At 41.4% G+C, this 21832-nt stretch overlaps 2 protein-coding genes across 5 annotated transcripts; one reads left to right on the forward strand and one right to left on the reverse strand.

Moving 5' to 3' along the window:
- Window positions 1-274: 274 nt before the first annotated feature.
- LOC114152898 (SLAIN motif-containing protein-like) lies at window positions 275-6356 on the forward strand. Its single transcript, XM_028031036.1, has 7 exons — window positions 275-1878; window positions 2189-2322; window positions 2423-2542; window positions 3358-3456; window positions 3596-3883; window positions 4091-4216; window positions 4312-6356. The coding sequence occupies exons 1-7, from the start codon at window positions 1466-1468 to the stop codon at window positions 4560-4562; spliced, it is 1431 nt and encodes a 476-aa protein (XP_027886837.1). The 5' UTR covers window positions 275-1465; the 3' UTR covers window positions 4563-6356.
- Window positions 6186-21513, reverse strand: taf1 (TAF1 RNA polymerase II, TATA box binding protein (TBP)-associated factor). 4 transcript variants are annotated; one of them, XM_028031031.1, is made up of 41 exons: window positions 21197-21513; window positions 20910-21024; window positions 20680-20803; window positions 20472-20588; window positions 19841-19960; window positions 19475-19716; window positions 19143-19358; window positions 18562-18804; window positions 18256-18493; window positions 18014-18121; window positions 17762-17929; window positions 17543-17670; window positions 16535-16642; window positions 16255-16428; window positions 15795-15968; window positions 15592-15696; window positions 15300-15500; window positions 15082-15223; window positions 14502-14632; window positions 14325-14405; window positions 14094-14243; window positions 13880-13999; window positions 13507-13682; window positions 13164-13396; window positions 12862-13069; window positions 12595-12760; window positions 12232-12443; window positions 12012-12120; window positions 10859-10957; window positions 10602-10779; window positions 10444-10511; window positions 10245-10367; window positions 10045-10137; window positions 9849-9933; window positions 9701-9768; window positions 9050-9166; window positions 8646-8753; window positions 8375-8470; window positions 7445-7646; window positions 6901-7066; window positions 6186-6790 (listed from the first exon to the last, which is right to left on the reverse strand). In XM_028031031.1, the coding sequence occupies exons 2-41, from the start codon at window positions 21021-21023 to the stop codon at window positions 6568-6570; spliced, it is 5934 nt and encodes a 1977-aa protein (XP_027886832.1). In that variant the 5' UTR covers window position 21024; window positions 21197-21513; the 3' UTR covers window positions 6186-6567. The 4 variants fall into 4 exon arrangements, with proteins under 4 accessions (XP_027886832.1, XP_027886831.1, XP_027886835.1 ...); XM_028031030.1 differs by having other exon boundaries at window positions 12589-12760; XM_028031034.1 differs by lacking the exon at window positions 8646-8753.
- Window positions 21514-21832: the final 319 nt, after the last annotated feature.

Below are 21832 nucleotides of genomic sequence, written 5' to 3' on the forward strand. Positions count from 1 at the left end.
CAATTGATCAACATTATGGGTAAAATTTGTAGTAAAGGCTCAATTAAAAAATATAAAAATAAATTATTATAAAGCCTTGCAGGTACATTTAAAGACAAGGTATACAGCTGCTCTTCTGACTGATGAAAATGCTTTGCTCTAAAGCATTTTATTTTAAGTGCAACACGCATTTAACATTTTTATTGGTAAAAAAAAAAAAATGAAACAGAGCTCAAATAAAAGTAAAGTCAAACGGCAACTTCATCTTTTCTTTCTATAGAAAGGAGGAAATATTTGTCACCAGTCCTCACAGAGGAAAATATATTTGTCAGGTTTTTGAGAGTTATTGGCTCAGACCAAAACTCAGAAGTTTTTTTTACAAGTGTTTTTCTATCTCATGATGTCCACATAAAGAGAGACATGGTTAACACGTCAACAGACGTAGGTGTTAATCTTCAGAGCCATGGAAAAGCAGACCATTGTCTTCTGCGCCTTTACGACATACACATTTGTTTACGCACTGAGCCACGCCTGGGGCATTCAAAGGTTCAAAAGGCCTTCACCTTTTCACGCCTCCATCAACATATTATTCCTCCTACGTTCTGAGGATTTATGTGGTGGAATGAATATGTACTAAATTAAAGACCTTATGTCGCACATGTTTTTCTGCTGCTTTCATCTGTTATGTACGTGTACAAATGTATCATTTTCATGGCGCTACATTCATCTGGACTCTTTTCTTAACTTTTTCTTAGCTGGTGTTTAACCACAAAACCAAAGAAGGTTTTGCTCTTCACACTTTGTGAGTGAAGAAGAATCTTGAGTTTAACTTGGTAGTAAGGAAAGCTGTAAATAAGTCTGCTTATCCGCCTGTGGATAAAAACCACACCTCTCAGTCTGGCCTTTGTCAAATCAAACCAAGTCAAATGAATGTTTTGACCTTCTCAGCTCCCGTCACTGTCCACTGTAGGGTTCTGTTGTTTGTGGAGAGTCTCTGATGGTAGCACTTCATAATCTTATCGATGGTCTTTGGACAATCGAGGTCGTCAGGGATCAGAATGCAACAGGATATGTCACAAGAACCACAACAAGTTTAATACTTAACAGAGAGAAGACAACATAAAGATAAAGACATGGAACATGGTGATGTGTGTGACTGGCTATTTCTGCTGCCTAAATTTAGTGTCAATATGAGCCATGACAGTGTGATGCCGACTGGGTCGCTCTTTCTAAGTAGCTACCTGTGCTAATCCACTTAAGCTCGTGATGCTTCTCTAAATCCATCCAATCTGTTGAGTCCCTCATTTAACAACCTCACTCAATGAATCTGGGTCAATAGATGTGACTGCTGCTGTATGCGATGAACAAAACCAGCAGAATTTTCCATCTTTAAAGAGCTGTTTTAACGAGAGCAATTGAAGATTTTGTCAACGTTCCCAGATGGGAACTTGGAGCCACAAGGAGGTTTGAGGATTTTGCACAGAAAATGGAGCATCAAGACCACACGAAAAGCAGCTGGAGAGAATATTCGTGCAGTCAAACCCAGGCAGAGCTTGGTGCGACAGCGAACTGGCCTGCGATCAGTGGCGAGGTAAAAAGCAGCAATGCACAGCTGGACGAACAGGCGCATCTATACTGCAACTTCTGGACTGATTCTGAACCAGCAAGAGTCAAGAACTGGACCAGCAGATCATTTGCCATGGATGCTAGATTAAGACTTGATAGTCTGAAGTCTGGGTGTAATTCACCTCAACCCTGGGGTAACTTGGACAACTCTTTATACTACTATGACAGTGAAAAAGACCTCTGGAATGGCGGAGACGTAGAGGAAGAGCAGTCTGCTTTGGACGTGGTGGAGATCCTTGATATGGAGGAAAGCATAGGAGATGAAGAGAGCTGGTAGGTTCTGCTAGGATTGAGTTTCCTTGAGCAGACCTTGTGGTTATTTATGTATTTACACCAATCTTGTCTAAATTATAAACTTTAGAAGGCATGGTAAAAATGTTTGGTTTTACACTTCAGTGAAATTTGCAAAAGTTTCTTACATTTTGTCAAGTTACAACCACAAACATTCATTTACTTGTTTTAGACTCTTTTGGATTTTGTGCTAGAGTAGATGTGGGAGAAAACAAACACTCGGCATCACCCTGAACTCCCTGAGCAGAAAATGTCCGAGGCATATAAATAGATCACGTTTTCTTTCTCACAGGTTATATGAGCCTCCGAATAGGCCGTCGTTCGAAGAGAAGGAGTCTGCTCTCAGGTGGTGTCGACACGTTCTGGATAACCCCAGCCCCGAGATGGAGGCTGCCCGTCGTGGGCTGATGAACAAGCTGGATCCAAGTTAGAAATCAGCCTCACATACTTAGGATCTTACAAATGTTCATCTGTTTAAAAGAAATGTGGTATGGTCATTGGTTTGCTTTATTTCTACCATCGCCAGGATCAAGATATTACTTCTGCAGACATGCAGCAGTTTCCACTCATTCCCAGAGTGTCTCCTTGGGTTTCGCTCAGGACAAAACATCAGTCAACACATCATTCAATGACCCTGACAGCTTAGGTAAAATCTGCAGTTAAGCGCTGGCATATTCTCTTTAGACAATTTGCAGAAACGCAAAACTTTTTTACTCAGAGAAGCACTAAGCAATATGTCAAAAGGTCAAGTTTAGGATACAATGTGGGCGGGACTGCAACATGTTTCTTCCACAGCTATGGTGGTTCTACAGAAAATAGTCCAAAGGTGGTCTAGTTTTGCAAAAGAGTTGAACTATGATAATAATAAGATCGAGAACATCAATCACATTGGTATGACAGGTTACTGATCTACAGAAGCACATAGTTGGGTATATTATTTTCAAGATGAACACTAGTTAGGAGAACACATCAGAATTCTTTAAGAGTTCATATTACACTCTAAATAAATATGCAGAAAACCCTGCAGAATGATAAAGCAAACAAAAAAGACAAACTCTGTCCTGACAGAGAAAAGGCAAAAAGGAAGTAGACAGAAAACAAGGAAGTCGACCTACGCAAACTTCCAGTATGTCAAACATTTACTATGATATTGTGGAAATGGCGCAGTGGACTTTAATAAAAACTCCTCAACATGTTGTGTTAGCGGGATGTGAAGCATAACAAGGCAGAGATACCGTGCATTTCAAAAGATCAGACTTACCGCAGAGAGATGATGCAACATACGAGTCAGTGGTTTTGAAGCTTTTTATGAAAATGTCACGTAAAAAGTTAGAAAATACATGTCTATTTAACAGTAAGAACTCTAAATAACATTTTTGAAATGAATACGTTTCCTACGGCCTAGATCTGACACTTTAGCACAGTTATCACCAAAAGGTTTCCATTTCTTACTTTGCATAGATCATGCTAAGGTGACCCACCCTGATGACTTCATAACCACAGGCTACAGACTACAGGATATAACAGATGTCCACATAATGGCCAGAATACAGGAAGACAGTGAGTATAAGAACACAAGGGACCTGGTGGCATGTATTTCAGTTATCTTTCAGCTGGTAATCCATGATTTTTCTAGATTATTTTACCCTATGCGCCTAAACAAGGTCAGACTATAAGACTTGTTGCTCTCACTTTTCAGGTTTAAGACAGGACTATATTTCCATGCCTGCTGCAGCTGCCTTGAGGAGAAACTCAGACGCGTTTTCCTCATTTTTAAATACCGAGGCTGACCATGCTGGTGACTTCAGTTCCAGAAATAAAAACACTGCTCCAGACTCTGCCTGCAGGCCCGGTCTGACAGCTGCAGGCTCTTCCAGCTGCAAGTTACCAACGCCAACGGCTAAGCAGGGCGGCCAAAGCCCAAAACTGACCAAACTTCACCAGCAAGTAACCCAGTTCAAGCTGCTGAGGCTTGCCCAGAATAAAGGTACGGTACACACACTGACACAGTCATAACTAAATTGTACCACAATGCACAACTCATGCAGTTGGCTATGGAGAGATTTATTACAGATTTTAAACCATGTTTTCATATTGATCTGCAGAACTTTCTATTTTAGTTATGGTTAGGATTTTCTACTGCTTATTCTAGGGGTGAAAAGTGGTAGTAAATCTGATCCTTTCCTGTCTGCAGCATCGCCAGGCAGGATGAGGTCACCTCTGCAGACAAGCCTGCGCTCTCTCCAGGCTGTCAGGAACAGCAGAAGCTTAGAGGTTGATGTCAGCCAACCTGCTGGCCACAGCAACCACCATCCCCCAGGTTTCTATCATTCTACACTGTCAACAAACTGCAGAAATAATTTTGATCTTTTTCACGTCTCTTATTACATCTAACCACTTAACCCTGCGTCGCAGTTGTTCCATCTTCCACAACAGCGTCAAGCCGTGCCACATATCTGAACTCCAGCGACGTCGCCAGCTTGATGAGAGAATCCCCAGACAGAATAACGGCGGTGAAAAGACCGCAGAGGTCCCAGTCCCTCAGTCCCAGCAGGATTGCTCACCCTTCCAAGGGATACCCGTCTGTTCGTGGGCGAGTTTTTGCCTCGCCAGACAGGGTGTCCACTGCGGCCTGGGGCAGGCATGCCTCATCCATTCAAAGGTGAAAAATTTCACTGGGAAATCCCCATTAGACAAACTAATGAGGAAGAACACTAAAAGTGGCTTAAAAATGTATTTGTACTGTTTTAAACTTTATCACATTTGTCACACCGCAACTCCAAACCTCAATGTGTTTTATGTGACTAACACAAGGTAGTGCATAGCTGGGAAGTAGAAAGCAAGTGATGGTTTTTAAAAATAAAGATCTGTAAAGTGTGGTGTGCTTTTTTTTATCCCAACTGTTTACAGGACAGCTATTGATCCAATATCCTAAACTTTCACCCTCTCACAGAGGTTTGTTGATTCTCCAAGACATGGCCAACAGCCTAAGCTGAACAGAGAGTATTAATCAGAGAAGCAGCCAGGATGCTCATGGTAACCCATCAGTTTTTGTATGTCAGTGTGCGGGGTAGATCTATGGAATAGATTAAATTATGAACTCGAGCAAAGTACAAATATAAACCAACGTAAAAAATTGGAAAATATGGCAGGAAATCACAAGATGTTTTATTGTCTACCTGTGATAAAAGAATCCAGATAGACAATCTTCTCAAACAAATTGTGTGCAATTGCATAAAAGTTGGCATGATTGTCTTATTTTTTTGTTTCTAGTTTTTGTCTGTTCTGTTCAAATAATCTGTTAACAGGACAACCATAGGGTGTAAGCTCTGCAACTTAGGATAGGAAAGGTATTGCTGAAGAAAACTCAGACGAAGGCAACATTTGTTTGCCACAATGACATGTTGTATGTTGCTCAAGGTGAAATCATCATGTGGTTTCTTTAGATGAAGTTTCTGATTGGTCAAACTCTGAACGTAACATTACGCTTATTTGATAAACTTTGCTCATATGCTGAACCTGATAAGACACATAGACCTGACAAGCTATAATCTGCAACACGAGTGATTAAAATACAATCTACACAAATCTATTTGTGTAGATTGAAGGTTGGTATGAAAGTGGAAGTGCAGTGACACTTCTCTTCAGGGCGACTGACAACGGAACGGTCTGCTGTGAGAGGAATGATTGCAACAGGAAGTGTGCAATTTACCATCATCATGCCAAAGAAGAAGTCATACAAGTAAATAATGTGTGAAAGGAAGTGTCAGCAGCCGGAAACAGAGGCCAAGAGCAAGTTAGCATTTAAAGAGGATGTCCTTCAGATTTAGTCTACATGCTGCAGGTCAGAGGGAGAGGGATCTTTTTTTCTTTTTCATTGAAGCTTGTTGACTCACTTTTATTCATAAATAACATTTCTACCAGTCAGTTCCTTTAACTTCTATTTCAGTGGAGACAAATAGTAAGGATCACATTTGGCTTGTTCTTGAAGCGCCATCTGCTGTTCAAGGCCTGAATTGGAGAATCTATGGTTTTCTACAAATGATCTCCAAACGACACACTTACTTCAGCTGGACAAAACATCCATTAAGTAAATTTAAAAAGAACTGAAAAGAATTCTTTAGAGTTCCCAGAAAAACAAACAAAAAAAAAATTGTAGTTTTAGTTTGTTTTCATATAGTTCCAACCTTTTTTGTTGTTTTAAAGTAATCGAATACCTGGGACTTATCCGAGAAACTGGCTGTAGGTGAGAACATTTCATCAAATATTTCATCAAACAAACTTGTAACTAATGGGGAACTGAAGTTTTATTTTTGACAGCATTTGTAGACATTTTTATAGTTCTTCAGTATTCTTTTACTTTGATGGTAGCCTAGAAACAGCCAACAATTGTTGCATACTTAACTGAGTTAAAACAGTAAAAAAAAAAACAACTGAGCTCACACCTCCATGTTGGAATCCACCATGATGGATATTATTCAGTTTACATAAAAAGGAACAAGCTATAATTTACAATGCTCTGCTCTCGAAGTTTCCACAGTAGCGGCGATCACCATTTACAAAATGTTTGTACATACAGTATTTACCTGAGAAATCTGATTTCTCTGTTTTGAAATTGGAATTCCAACAATGTTGAAGTTGATAAAGTCCAGTCAGGAAAATGAAATTCGACTAATTATCAGAGTCCATGTCACTGTCTCCTCCGATGGATCGGAACTCCTCGCTGTCTTCGTCTTCGCTGAGCTGGGCTTGGGACAGGACAGCTGGGCCTCTTCTCCGCGCTTCATCTTCCTCGTCTTCCTCCTCCTCCTCGCTGATGCCGTACTCTTCGCCGTTTCCCATGCTGGACGGCTGCATTTGACTGCGACTCTCCGTCTCCTCGTAGCTGCCGTAGCTGAGAGAAACGAAAGGGAGAGCAAAACGCAAACATTTAAAATGACTTTCTTTTGTATGAAGCTTTCAAAAGTGAGAAATGTGAGAAAAGACATCTATTTATTGTTTTACCTGATGTTGCTGTCTTCCATGTGTTCATTACCAACCCCTTCATACGACATCATGCTCTCATCCTGCTCCATGCCCATGCGGGCCGTATCCTGAGCTCTCCGCGGAGGCGCGGGTCGGATATCCACCTCCCTCTCAGAGTCGCTGCCGCTTTCTGATAGCTGAATGCCTGCATGGAAAAGTAACACATCAACACACAAGCAGATAAACGCAACACATAAACACACAGGCAGATAAACGCAACACATAAACATACAAGCAGGGAAACGCAACACACAGGCAGGGAAACACAACAAATCAACACACAGGCAGGGAAACTTTAAGATCACAAATGAAATCCTAAATTTAAGATGCAACTGTAGAAAGGCAAAGAATATAAGCTGTGGGAAGAGTTAAAACACAGCGCCTTGCAAATATATTCAAATGCTAAGAAAAAGGACAATTACAAAAATATATTTATATCTCAAAAGTGTGGAGTGCATTGGATACTCCTTGATAAAATCCAGTCCAGTTCAAGTACTTTTGACAGAGTTTCTGATGAACTCACCAGAGAACGGGTTGTCCCCTTCTTCGTCGCTGGCATCATCCTCTCCATCAGACATGAGCAGATCCTGGTACAGCACACTGGACTGAGCCGGGTGGTTCGACCGCCCGTGTCCTCGCTCGTCATCGTCGTGCAGCCGCCTGCGAGGCGGCAGCAACATCTCTTCATCGTCTTCGTCCTCCAGATCTCCATCGGCGTCCTCTGCCTGGAAAGCAGACAAAGAAATGAAAGTGTAAAATATAAAATTAAGATTTCAAGAATAACAACACAACTAATGATTATATTAGCGACTGATTACGTTATTAATTATCCTGACAGCTGGACAAAAAAAAATTGGCGCATTCTGACGTTTTTTTTATTTTAAGATTTTTTTATATACAATATTAGAAATACATTGAAAGATGCTAATAGACAAATAATTTGGTTCTTTTTTTAATAAGAAAAACATCTTATTTTCTAGAAAATAACATAAGATGATTGATGATTTGTAGCAGAGGGTACGTCTGGAGCTAAAAAACATTTCAGCCCTTTCTGCTTGACTTAACATCAATACAGTATAGGAGCTGATCTGTGATTATTTTTTGGATTATTAATTAGATAGCAAAAGGTTCTTAAAAAGATTGACCTATTTTTATATTTTTGCAGAATTTGAAACAACTGAAGCTAAATCTATGCCACTTGAGAAGTTTTTGGTAGAACATAGTTACAGACAGATTTTTAAAAATCTTTCATGCAGAATATATATATATATATATATATATAGTACATTTTAGGCTTTTTTACACCTTTGAGTATGTTGTCCTTTCAGTAATTTGCCTTTTTTTTTAGTCTGTATACTCCACTTAAAATTAATCAACTACTAAATAAGTTTTGTTTCAACAAGATTAATCCCCATCTTTTCATTTTCACATATAAGTAATTGATGTTTCTTACAGGAGCAGGAGTCTTGGGTTTCCCATCATCTTCCTCCTCGAAGCCCTCGATGTCCACATCTGAGTCCTCCTCTCCTGGTCTCCTCATGTGCCGTCCCTGAGAGCCAGAATGAAACAAAAATAATCACAAACAGACCAGCTTTGCTGAAATGAAAGCATTTTATATTAAAAAAGGCTTTGTACTGGACAACTTTTTTGGCAAGTAGGTAAAATAAATTGCCCGATGCTCTGAGGAAAGTCTGAGGAGAGGTGGCATGTGTCTCCCTCCATACCTGCCCCCCTCTCTTCTCTGGAGCAACCAACAGAGGTCCCTCAGAGAAAAGGCTGCTGGGCTCTCTGGGTAGACTCCCTGAAGCCACGCTGTCAAACAGATCAGCAGGCTGGCCAACACCACACACAGTGGCATACACAAACAAAGAGAAAGGAAATGAAGGCAGGAGTGAAGCACAGGAAACACGTTGGAAAGTGGGGGAGGGAAAAAAAAAAGGAGACACTGTGGTGAAGAAACCAAATACAACGTCACAATCTGGAGGGGAGCGCTAGTAGAGCAAAGAAGTCAGAAAAAAAAAGGGCAGGAATAACAGTGAACGATGTAGCAAGGAATCTACTACATGTACAACTATGTACACTTCTATCCTCTATGCCGGCAACCTAACCGGGCTGCGGACGCGCTTACCTGCGGGGTGTACGGCCCGGGTGTCATTGGGTCCAGGCTCTCCAAGTCTGCTGCGTCCAGAGCTGCCTCCTTGGCTGTAGAGATGTCCTTCTCCAGCTGGGTCAGGTGCTCATCGTACTGAAAAGACATGAAACGTTATTTCAGTAAAACTTCCACCCTCTAGTGTCAACCATTTCGAGAAAACAAAAATGTCAGAGTTAAAATCAAATTTCAACTTCCTCTAAAGTGATACTTGTGTGACAAGAAAAACAAAAAAAAAAACAAAATCAAAAATGGGATTCAATCACATTGTACGTGACAAAAATGATTCCTTTTACTTAACAAAAAACAGAAAATACAGAAGAGAACTGGTGGATGGGTGAATAAAAAAGGATGGATTGATGTAAGACATGTTTCAATGGATAAATAAATGCACAGAAAAGACTTAAACACTAACATAGGGAATAAAGTTTTAGGGATCCGATATGTTTTCATTAAAATTCAGACTTTTCCAGACTGTATGGGAATCCTTACTGTTGTAAAGCTAATCCTCACTTCATTCACAATTCAACACAAAACCTGCAACTCTTGTGTTTGATCTTAAAAAGATCCCTAAAAGATATCACCACTGGTTTATACACAGAGATAATATGTATAACAAATAAAACATACCTCTGCTAAGGTTCCTTTGCACACATCTACAATCTCCAGGGCAGTCTTGGTGTACGGACTGTCTGGACCTGTTCAAAAGGCACATTCTGTTACATGTTGTTCTACACAAAGTCAAAAAAACCAAGAAAAAAAACAAACAAACAAGCACCATTGTATTTGATGCTGTTGGCGTGGATGAGACTGACATCTGAAAGGAATATTTCCCGATTCTGGTATTTATGCTTGGAGATGTTCTGCAGAGCGAAAAAAAAAAAAAGACAGTAGGATTTTAGCCGTCTCAGCCTGATTTCTTTATAATGTTGACACCTTTTTTTTAAATTACAGCCTTTTTGTTAGTGTCTCACCTTCCGGATAGTCTCCAGATCCATAGGATTTACAATAACCTTATAATAATCCGGCACAAACTTTTTATTGACAGGATGGTGAAACGGCCACGACTGTTGAAGGAAACAGTGAGAGAGCAGGGAACAAGTGAGAATCAATTCTATCACGGATCAAGCACTCTGTATATTGATTCTAGTAAGAAAGAGCAGAGCAGACTCACATCAAGAACCACCATCATTTTCTGAGTCACAATGTTGTCCAGGATGAAGGAAAACGCCACCTGGTCGTCATCATCCAGAAGGGGGTTGATCGCTTTCTCCAGCCTCACCAGCCGATCCTCTTTCTGCCGTCACAGGCAGAAATGTGATGGTTATGGCTGAAACTAATGATATTATAAAGATATTCTGGTTCTAACTCACCTCTTTCAGCTTAGCATCACACAGGTCAAGCATGGACTGCGCCACTTGTGTAATGGGATGTTTCGCTCCTGGTGGGAAAAAAAAAAACACAGATCAATCTCAGAACACTGACGGGAAAATTCGAAGGCACGTGAAGAGAGTTTTGAATCCAAAGTCACCGTTGTATGTGGCGCTGTTTTTGACGATGAGCTCCACGGCCTCCCGGAACTCCTCCCTCGACGGGTACATCCGCTTCCGCACGTTCTCCCTCAGCGTCTGCAGGTCCATGGGCCGATTGATTATCTTGTAGTAATCCTTGACGACCTTGGCGTTGACCGGTGTGTGGAAGGGGTACGTCTAGATTTAGAGAGAGGAATGGTTTTGATGAGCCTGGGCTGGGAGAAACCCAAACTAGAGCATGTTTCTGAGATCTTACGTTGGGGTGATCCCGCATATCGTTGATGATTCCCTCCAGCACCGATGACAGGGTGACCATGGGGTCGGTGCGTCTGCGGTGGATTGCCTTGTGTGGTTTCTGTTAAAAGAAAAGAAGAAAAACAGAGTCACAAAAACACGTCAGAGCATCTGATTACCAGGAAACTTAACTTTCAACAATATCCACATAGAGGCCAAAGGGTTTTGTCTGGCTCATAACAAGAAATCAAAACTTGTACAAACTTAGCCAGCCAGGACAGGCAAATTGAAGGCAGCTAATTAAAAATTTGTTTCAAAGGAAAATGATACGTACTAAACACAGTGTCTTTTTCTTTAACCAAAAAGCAAAAGTTTTTTGCTTTTTGGTTTGTTTTTTTATTTTAACCTCATAGTACACTGTGCACGTTCACAAATATCCCGCGATTACTTCAAAAGTAGACGTCAGTATATTTATCCTCGCGAAATAAACATCGCATGAACCATATATCATGTTTTGTCGAATGAGTAGAATGAAAATTTTTCATTGAGAAATTGATAAACTCCAAAAATACAAGATATGTTTTAACAGGACATTCCTGTTTAAAAATGGCTTATTTTTACAAAAATATTACTTCTTTTGATTGTTTAATCAACATATCGTATTTACATTATTCTTGAGCAGGTACAAAACTTTGGAATAAATATTTTTTTAAGTTAAAACAAAAAACAATAAAAAGAACTGTAGCTAACGGGAACTTTAAACTTGACAACTTCAACTCGGTGTGCAAAACGTTTTAACTCCACTGCTTTGGGGCCATTTTTGACCAAAACCTTTCTTTTAACTCGTCTACAGACTCATGGTCAAAAGTTTACAGTGACAGTTTTTCATAAACTTTACAATTTCGGTTTTTATAGAGCCTCTGTTGGCCTGAAGAGTGGTTAGATTGCAATTAGTAGCAAAGTTAATAAAAATTAGTTTAATCACATTTCGCACTGTGTTTCACTTGCATATTTTGTGGTCTTTTAACCCTTATACCTATTTGTGTATCACTTTCCTCTCTGGAAGTTAACCTTTAAATTATTTAGTTTTAATTTATTGATTTGATTCTTTTATAACAATGGGTTAGTTTTGGTCAGTCCTAGGTGTGGACTGAATGTTTGATAATCGTGCTCACATTGAGGTAATCACAATGGACGGCGCTGCCAACGCGTCTCTTCTTCTTTGGTGGTAGTTGCTGCTTGGGAAACTTGAGCACCAAAGACTTTCTGCGCACCTCATCGGCACTGTTAAAGAAGCAGCAGCAGCTCACATGTATCAAAGAGGATAAAACATAATATATAAAGCATATATATTATGAGAATAGATTAGAAATTAAATAAACAACGATCTGGTACCTTTCAATGAGCTGCTTGCCCAGTACAATCTTAGTGCCCTCCACCTTGATGAGTTCCTCGTTGTCGTTGTGGATCACAGTCTTTTCCAGCTCCTCCTCCTGCTCTTCCGTCATGGCGACCGGGTTGGAGGGTGGGGCGTTGGTTTGGTAGTACAGCGGGCAGAATTTGTTGGTTCTCATGTGTCCAATGGCTCCACACGCGCCGCACTTCAGCTAGAAAAAAACCCAGAAGCAAACATTAAGGAACACGATAATAATCTACGTGATCAGTATATGCTACAAATTTAAACTATATAAACTCAAAGTGAGCTTGTAAAAGGGAAAGAAAATGTCTATAAAACTGAGTCAGCAAGCTTACTTTTACCTTGAGGTCTGGTCTCTCCTTGACCTTCTTGGACTTCTTCTCCGGAGGTCCTTTGATCTTGTCTTTCTCTTGGTTTCTCTTCAGCCTCCTGAGCTGCTCTTGAATACGCCGGCGCTCCTTCCTCATCTCCTCTCTGTGCTGCTCATCGAAGAGGGCAAACTTTCGTCTGAAACAACACACCCGCAAAACAAAGACACAATGAAGGTGTGAGGGATCCATCTCCTCCTAAACGGACCTAAAACTCTGGGATCGAAAGCCAAAACTCACATGAACTCATCGTCCTTGGTGGTTCTGATCCGGGTGTAGGCGTCGATGACGGACGCTTTACGAACCGTCTCGCAGCGCACGTATTCTTTGCCGTCCTCGTCCCTGAAGGTGCGATAGATTTTGAGTCGTCGCCCCGTAGCCGACGAGTTCAGGCTGGTGACGGAGGACGTGTCGTCGTCTTTGTGGGAGCTGGTGGACAAGGCACTGGCTATAAAGGGAAGGATGGTCACATGAGAAGGTGGAGACACGCGTTTCAGCAGGTAGAACGTGTTCTTGTACAGCTGAAACGCTCGTTTGCTTACACAAGCCTTTGCGGCGCTCCTTGCGTCCCTTGTTGTCACGATCGCTCTCCTCGCCCATCAGCATCCTCTGCAGTTCCTTCCTTTCCTGCTCCTCCCTCTCGCGGGAAAGCTGTGAGCTGGTCTTCTTATTCTGCAGCATGTTCTCAATGTTCTTACCCATCTCCTCAAAGTCGCTATCTTCAGCTGAACTGCTGTCTGTGTCTGTGGACAACACCTCTGTGGACTCCAACACTCTGCCATCGAGGGGTGAAAATAATAATAATAATAATAATAAAAAGAAAACTAAAAACTTGCACAGGGTGATTTCAGGGTAATAAATATGATGCTACGAAATAAGCCCCACTTGTTCTGCAAGTCAAAGATCCTCTGACACTCCTCCTTGTAGCGCTCCTGGTGTTCGGCGACAGAGAAGCGAGAGCCTCGAGCGAACTTGCTCATCGGGCCTTCGCCTGAACGTGCCTGCTCCGTGGACATGGTCCTCACCACGTCAATAACCTCCCAACGGGAAAGCTTCTTGATCTGACACAAGAGCAACAAAAAGGACTGCTGAAAAATGGAGCAAAAATACCATTCCCAGAGAAAACAGCATGGTGGCAGCATCATGATGAATAGTTGTATAAAGCTGAATATGGCATTCAGCAGTTCCAGTTCTGTATGAGTAACTGTATGTTTTGAGTAAATACCTGCCAACAAACCAGACATTATTTGGTTTTTACCTCTTCCTCTGGCACACCAAATTTGCGAAGGAGCTGCTTGGCGTTCTTCAGAGAGAGTCTCCTCAGGTCAGCGTCCGTTCCGGTCACAGTCTTTTTTACAGGCTGTGGCTCTTTGTCATCCTGATGAAAAACAAAGACAAATATATGGAAAAAAAGGCAGAAAACCTGGAAAAAATGATACCAGGATGACAGGAATCTACTTCAGAAAACGGACTTTTTGTTGAGTGGGCTTGTTCGGCACTTTCACATATGAGAAACCTTCTCCACAGCCAGTGGGATCTGCCACTCCCGTGACCTCCAACAGACACTTCCCCTTCATGGCGGAGATGAAGGCTCTGGTTGTGTTCCACGGTGCCGTCCGGACCTGCGGTCCATGACACAGAGTTAGTGCGAAAACGACGCTTTGCTTCCTCTCGTCTCAAACATTGTTCACGTCATCAAGCACCTCGTCATCGATCTTCATTTGAAAATCCTCTTCGTTCTCCTCTTCTGGAGCAAAGAAAGACTTCTCACCATACCCAGCATCCTGCAATGGATGGAAAACACAAAGTTAAACACAATATAACATTTGCTTTTGTTCGGTTTTATTTTTTTCCCCCCAAGATGAGATAACCATTATTACCTTAAGCCTCTGCTCCGCAACCAGCATGCTGTAGTAAGCGCAGCACTGCTCTGGAGAAACCATGGCTCTGATTTCTTCTTCAGTGGGCAACCTGAAGTCAGGCTTCAGCACCCACCAGTTTGAGTCCATTCCTGACACGAAGACAAGACACTTGGAGTTTTCCTGTACTGGTAATGTTCCCCTGATCTCAGGACACAGTGTTATAGGCAAAGACAAATCTCACAATCTTTTCACTAGCTTTCCAACTAAATTCCAGACTTGTCTCCACTTCTAGGCCTTCTAGAGCTCTCAGTCCATTATCTCGGTCAATTTTTAAAGTATAAATGACGGTACGCTATGAATATACGACAGATATCTCCAGATATCAAGATTTTGAAAAAAAAAAAAAAAAAAAAAAAACAAGCAAAAAAAACACACAACACAACTAGAAAGAGATGAAAAGACAGCCAAATGAACAGCTAAGTAAAAACAATCCCTGTCTCTTGCTACCATTTCTGATCAACACTAGAAGCCATGTGTGAACGTCTAAAGCTTTTCCTCCCAAATTCAGTCCGTGTGTGTGTGCGCGTGTGTGTGTTACCTGTACGCTTGAAGTCAGCGCAGAGCTTGAGCCGCTTCCTGATGCTGCTCTCTGAGTGTGAGGGAAAAGCTTTCTTTATATCCTCCATGCGGATTCTCCGAGGACGGTCTTTGCTCTTCCAGAACAAGCGGTAAATGAAAACCTGCAGGGAGCGCAGATGACCTTTAGCAACATAAAGAGGTGAGGTCAATGCGCCGCGACGAGATGAATGCACCAACCTGCAGGAAGTCTCTGATGTGAGTATTGGCACGTTTAGAATTTGGACCAGGAACCTCAAACAACGGGCACTCCTGACCGACGACAAAAATGTCCACGAGCTCCCTGATGTAGTAGCCGTGTCGAGTTCGTATGACGAGAAAATCCGTCTCTGGCATCTTGTGCAGGTAGATTGGAGCACGGAAGAGGTTGTTTTCAAACGCCTTTAGGAAAACGAGAAAATCACCGTGTGCCAGAGGTCAGAGAGATTTTATCTAATTGTTTATATATAATCAAAAACGTGGGGATGCAGACCTGAAGAAGCTGACCAGGATGAAGAGAACCAAGGAAAGGGGAGGTATGGCAATAAACTGTTTCTCCATATTTACAGTCAGGCGCTCCTGGATCCTTTCCGGGTTTCTGCAGGACACAGGAATGTTGCATTTACAAACACATTTATACAATGACCAAGTACGAACGGACGTAAAGTCACAGCTGAAAACAAAGAAACTACTCACCCTTTTGTAGTAGTTTTTGATCTTGCTCGCCATGCCAACCTGCATGATGAGAGGTGGGTATTCCTCGCTGTACTCCGCCAGGATCAGATCCCCGTCTTTACCGGTCAAGTCCTGCGGCGTTCGCATGAAGAACATGTCTCCGCCGCCTGCCGCCTGCCGCTCCTGCTCTCGCATCTATTCCCCAACGCACAGTATATGCATCGTGTTGTTAACAAAAAGAAAAACAACAGCTAACACAACACAGCCTCGTTGTATAAGTCCCTGCAGAAGACAGTGAGGGGGAGCTGCTGAATTGTATTTCTCTCTGGTTTGTGTTTTTATTCATTCCTGTTCCATCTGTGTTTACTAATCTGCTGAATGATCCCAGAGACCTGCCGACTCACAGAGGTGTAATAATAAATTAGCTTCATGTAAGACAAAAGGATAAATTCGCGTTTGTCTTAAGCGGGGCTTTCTTTACCTTGGCTTTCTTCTTGATGTGTTTGAGCAGCGGCTGAACAGCGTGCGGACCCGGCTGCGCTAAAGCTCCAAAAGAGTATTTCTTCAGGGTCGGTCGATGGAACTGCCGAAGCTTCATTGGACCCATGTGAGTGGGGAAGAAGGGCTGCCTCAGCTCAAGTGCTGGAATGGAGTGCTGTGCAGGACAGAGAAAGAACTCATAAAAAAAAAGAAACAAACAAAGAAAGATTTGGCAACATATGGTATAAACCCATTTGATCCGTCTGGTCTCTGTTAGCTACCTGAATAATGTTGCCACCAAACGTTCCTCTCAGGCCTTGCTGTTTGGGATAGTAGAACTCATCGTTGGAGAGGTTCCAGGGATCTTTAACTTCAGGTTGGGACATGTTCTGTGATTTAAAAAAATCTTTAAAAAATGTCATGTTACAACTACAAATGTTCTTTTTTTTTCTTAACAAAACTTTAACAAAAGTCTGAACAGAAAAAAAAAAAGAACACAACATGCATATAGCTCAGGTGAATGCTATGTCCTGTTGGTCCTGCTAATAGAAGCCGCATCCACTGATGATCTTCAGTGATCCATAAAGAAGGCTAAGTTGTGTGTTTATATCTTAATGATAATAAGATATAAAAAATAGCATTTTGCATATAAGCCAAAGCGTTTTTTTTATTTATTATTATTTTAATTTTTATCATTGAGCACCTTCTCCTACATGACATGTAAAAACAACAAACATGACTTCTTCTTGCTATTCCTCCACAGAGATCAGATTTATTTAGTGCTGACTGAGCCAGGGATCTCTGTAGCTCCTTCAGAGTTTCATAATTTTCTTTCAATTTGAATTAAATTACGCACAGCTTGTCTATTCACTGAATAGGCAACTTCTGAGGGCAATTAATTACACTGGAATTTAGCGTAAAAAGGAGATAAATGGAAATAAACTCAACACTTTTCAGATGTTTATAAAAGATATTGAAAACCATGTACTTGTTCCATTCTGGTTCATAAAAGTCCCCAAAACTATAAGGAAGTTTGATGTGACGTCACATGAAGTGTGAAAAAACGTATTCAGTATAAATATGTCATCTTCCACAAGCAGGTCCAAATTAACACAGCATAGAAAAAAGCCAGCTAATGCTCACTTATAGGGTTAACTACTGTTTTTCCTTAAATCCAACACTGATAACCATGAATATGTATAGTCCCATCTGTTCTGAAAATATGTTGTATGGCAAATAAAGTCATTGAAGGTTGTAGAATTTCTGTCTGCTTTGATGGACTGATATACCTGTTGTGGCTCGTCTTTAATCACGCCGGTCTTCCCCAACAGAATCCGACTCTTCTTGATTGCCGTCTCCTTCTTATTCTCCTTTGACGGCGAATGAGACGTTGCCTCCTCCTTTTCATCGGGAATTTCTAGAAGACACAGGAGCTCAGTAAATATCCAGCTGAAGTTAAACATGTTTCACAGAAATTGAGATCGGTGAGGTTACGGTTTCTAATTCACCTAGTATTATATTCTCATCATTGGGATCCAGTGTAAGGACCGGCGGCATGAGAAAGTGATCCATCTCCTGGTCGTTCCAGATGATGTTGTCTTCCCAGCGGCCGTACACCAGCTCCTCATTGTCAATGGGGAAAATGGAAAACCACGAACAGTCTTCTTCTAGAGAGGCTGCAAAGAAACAAAAATAAACAATAAACATTAAAGTGGAAACTATTTGACAAAATAACTGTGCAGAGAAAACTAAAAGAACACCTTGATTGTCGTGGCTGCTTTTTTCCCGCTTCGAGCCAGAGATCGAGGAAGCTTTTGGAATAGGCAGAGGTATCGGTGGGACCAGCTGGGAATTGCTTCGGGTCAGACCTGAAGGATCATAAAGTTTATGCTTTTATTCCCTTTTCATGGAACCTGGTGTTGAGAGATTTGCAGCAACAAAGCTACTTTTTTGTAACATTACGAGGTTTATTTGTGCATATTATCCAGGCGTCAACTCGCACCCTGCTGGGCATTATAAGCGTTAGCATTTCGGGTCATGCTGGAGGGGAGCCATCCTGCCAAGCTGGCTCTCTGAGTCTTGGTTCCCTTGTGTTTTACATCTTCTCCGTTCCAGATGATATCGTCCTCCCACTGGAGCTGAGTGACCATTAGGAAAAGTTCGTTCTCCAGAATTCGCCTCACTTTATCTCCATCGCCACCATCGTCATCTACATCCATGTTGTCGTCTTCCTTCAGAACCTGAAGAAATATAAAATGGAGAGTCACCACTAGTCGAATAAATGTAATCCTCGTCTGTGGAAACAAACCTCTTCAGGAGGTTCTGTTACTTCTTTGGGCATATCTTGCTCTTCAGCCTCATTGGGCTGATCTTCTTTGAGTTTGAACCCGTAGTTGAAGTTGCTTCCGTCCTCAGGTACTCCCAGCATGTCGTACCAGAGCTGGGCCGGACCGTATCTCCATTCTGCTACTCTAGGTCGAGACTCTGTCTCTTTGTCCGCGTCCCCGGATGTCTGCGAGAACTTTGATTCCACTGGAGCCATCATGGTTATCTAACAGCGCGTAGAAAACATGTGAAAAACATGTTTTAAACTAGAAAGAAGTGACAAATCACAGTGAAATGGATCTTTCTTTATTTTTCAATGAGTGTGCATCTTTCTGCTGGATCTGACTTAATGTGGCAAATCAAAAACAACTGATGCAATTGGAATTTAAAACAAGTTAAGAATAATTCTTAGACAGTTTAATTCTGATTTTTATCCTTTAAGATACAAAATAACTCTGGAAACATAAAAAAAAATTTTTTCAATCCTTAAAATAACTTTAAAACTCATAAAAGCATTCGAAAACTAAGAATAAACTACAAGACCTTGTAAATCGAAAGCTTTACCTCATCGTCAGAGAGACACTGTTCTGGGGGTGGAGGGAGTGCGTACTCATAAATCCATCCAGACTTTTTCTCCTGACTTGGTTCTGAGGTGTCTTCCTCTGGCGGAGGAGTCCCCGGCTGAGGGTCTCTGTGTTTCCGCTTCTTCTTCCTGCGGGCACTCCTCCAAACTGAAGGCATGTTCTTACCAGGACCGAACAGCCGTAAAAACCTAAGAACCTGACAAAAATAAAAAAATAAAAAAACCTCTTAGACTACGTGTTTCATTTCAATTTAGTTAAAAAATGACTCTCAAACAGCATCAGATTTATTTTATGTTTGAAAAACGGATTTACCTTGCCGGGCTTAAACTCTGGAAAGAGCTGTGTGACACTTGGTAACGCCTTGGCAGCATCCTTCTGCATGATCCCCGCAAGAGGAAGGGTGAGACTGTCCGGAGGCCCTAGAACTCCTGAACCCTGGCAGGGCCGTTCCGTCTCCGACTCAGAGTCTGAAGAGCTGCTGAAATCTACCTTATCGGCAGTGGAGGATGGTGCAATAATGGAGGGCAAGATGATGCCATCGCCCTCTTCCCCAACTGCCAATACAGAGGAAAATTAAAGTTGGAGTAAAGTAGTAATCCAACTTTAATACAAGCACAAGTTGTTGTTTGTTTTTTTTACAGACAGCCCTTAAAAATATATTTTATAATTTCTTTTTACCATTTGTACCGGCGGGCGATTCTTCTTTCTTAGCTGGAGTAGGAAGACTAGGCGGTGGTGGAGGAGGCATAAGCTTTGAGTCAATATCCTCACAGTCGGCATCATAATCATCCTCATCATCTAGGAGGAAGGAATTTAAAGACGCGGTAACACACCAAAAAATAGAGAGTAAAAGATAAGGTTAAGAAAACAAACAATAAGGGTATCGTACCGCCGCAACAACTAACAAAGTAAAATCGCTTTTCATATTTTAACCTTGGTATATTATAAGGAAATTTGGTTTTTGATGCCAATAAATGACATGTCAGAGCAGAATGTCTGTTGAAACACAATCCTAAATCAAGATTTAGGATTAACTTATAACATATTTTACAAGTTAAATACTGCAGAATAGGGTGTAACTTAAGAGTTTTCATGAGGTGATATGCAATTACATTAAATTACATGGGATCTGAGCACAGCTGTGATTACTTATCTCCATAATTCCACAACAATCTGTGATGACAGAAAAAATAACAACCATTGAGCATAGCGTTGTGACACTGTTTGTTTACAGGCAGAAAATAGAAATAGAATCTAAGGGTACAAAAATGGAGCTGAAACTGATACGATTGAGGCTTAAGATAATCACCTGTTTTCCTGCTGGGCTGCAAAGACCCCATTGCCTGGTGGTACTTTTTAGTCTCATCCTCAGCAACCTCACTGATGTCAGAGTAGTCCACTGCATCGTCTGTGCTTTTCACCCAACCTGCAATAGGAGATACAAAAATATATGGTCAATATATCACATCTGGTTGCTGGTCATAGTCTTGCCAAGCGCTACCATCATTCATACTCACCCTCTGAATCCACGCTTACAGATTCTCTGTTTTCCTCCTTATTCTCGCTCTCATTGGCCGTGATCTCGGTGATGAGAGAGCCCAGACCCAACGTCCCCAAACCAGCAAGATGCTTCTTGGACTCCTGGAGCATGACAATAAGCAAATCAGAGACAAATATTCCCTAAAAACTGGCAATATACTCACGTACAGAGTATAATATTGTAACAAAAAGTCTTGAAAAGGCTCACATTGTCCAGAACACTGTCTCCCTCTAACTGGCCATCTTCATTGATGTTTCCAAACAGGAAGCCAGTGAGGGAAAAGGGTCGGTCTTGGTCTTCATCGCTGTCTGAATCAGACATCCTGCAATAAGAATAAATTACATTATAAACACGCTATTCATCCTCAAACTCTGTCAGGTACACAGCTAAACCGAAGGAACGTAAGCTATGCAACAATGACTATGTTTTACACGTTAGTGTTCAAGTTACAAGACCGGTACTGTATTTAGTGAAGGGAATTATGTTGTACTTACCTTCTCTGGTTCTTCTTGAGACTGTGTATGTTTTGTTTTGGTATTTTCACTGCATGCTAACACAGGCAGCTAAGCGCTAAAAGGTTTAGCTAACGACGGTTAAACTCAAAAAGCTGCAATACGTAAGCTAAAAGCTATGTTACTATGCATGTTTCCCTCCGTGCCTAGGTTAAATTGGCCAGGCTATGATAAATAATGTTAATGTATTTAACAAAACCGCGACACAACCCGATTAGATACGAAGTTTTGTTTTTATTTGTGCAACACAGTGAAGCTATCCGTAAACGAGCGGAAACCCCACCGCGACCCGGAAGAACAGCGTGACGCGTTTACGGGCTACTCGGAAATTTGTTGAAACTTCTGTTGAAATTTCTGTTGAAACACAAAGAGTAAAATACTGAAGTAAAGAATATGATCAATAAAGTAAAAATAAATAAATAAATAAAAATGTTTGATGGACTCGACCCATTTCGCCTGTCAGAAATTGTGTATTTGAGTCTGGTTTGTGGGCCATTTTGGTATGTGACGTCCACCCCAAAGCAGCTTCTTTTTCGTTCTCATGCCACTTTGCAACTAGGTTGATGGTATTCCTGGAGACATTGTCCATTTGTGGCCAAATTTTAATCTTCTGCAATC

This window comes from Xiphophorus couchianus, chromosome 11 (genome assembly GCF_001444195.1).
Source record: "Xiphophorus couchianus chromosome 11, X_couchianus-1.0, whole genome shotgun sequence".
Classification (NCBI taxonomy): Eukaryota; Metazoa; Chordata; class Actinopteri; order Cyprinodontiformes; family Poeciliidae; genus Xiphophorus; species Xiphophorus couchianus.

What these genes read in the sequence shown, in the direction of transcription:
- LOC114152898 (XM_028031036.1), top strand. Translation starts at nt 1,466, where the DNA reads ATGGAGCATCAAGACCACACGAAAAGCAGCTGGAGAGAATATTCGTGC. An exon ending in GATGAACAAGCTGGATCCAA is followed by an intron (nt 2,323 to 2,422) that starts GTTAGAAATCAG and finishes TACCATCGCCAG; the next exon opens with GATCAAGATATTACTTCTGC. An exon ending in GGCCAGAATACAGGAAGACA is followed by an intron (nt 3,457 to 3,595) that starts GTGAGTATAAGA and finishes CTCACTTTTCAG; the next exon opens with GTTTAAGACAGGACTATATT.
- taf1 (XM_028031030.1), bottom strand. Translation starts at nt 21,023, where the DNA reads ATGTCTGATTCAGACAGCGATGAAGACCAAGACCGACCCTTTTCCCTC. An exon ending in TTGCGGAGCAGAGGCTTAAG is followed by an intron (nt 14,406 to 14,501) that starts GTAATAATGGTT and finishes CATCCATTGCAG; the next exon opens with GATGCTGGGTATGGTGAGAA. An exon ending in GGCAAGCAGCTCATTGAAAG is followed by an intron (nt 12,121 to 12,231) that starts GTACCAGATCGT and finishes CTTCTTTAACAG; the next exon opens with TGCCGATGAGGTGCGCAGAA.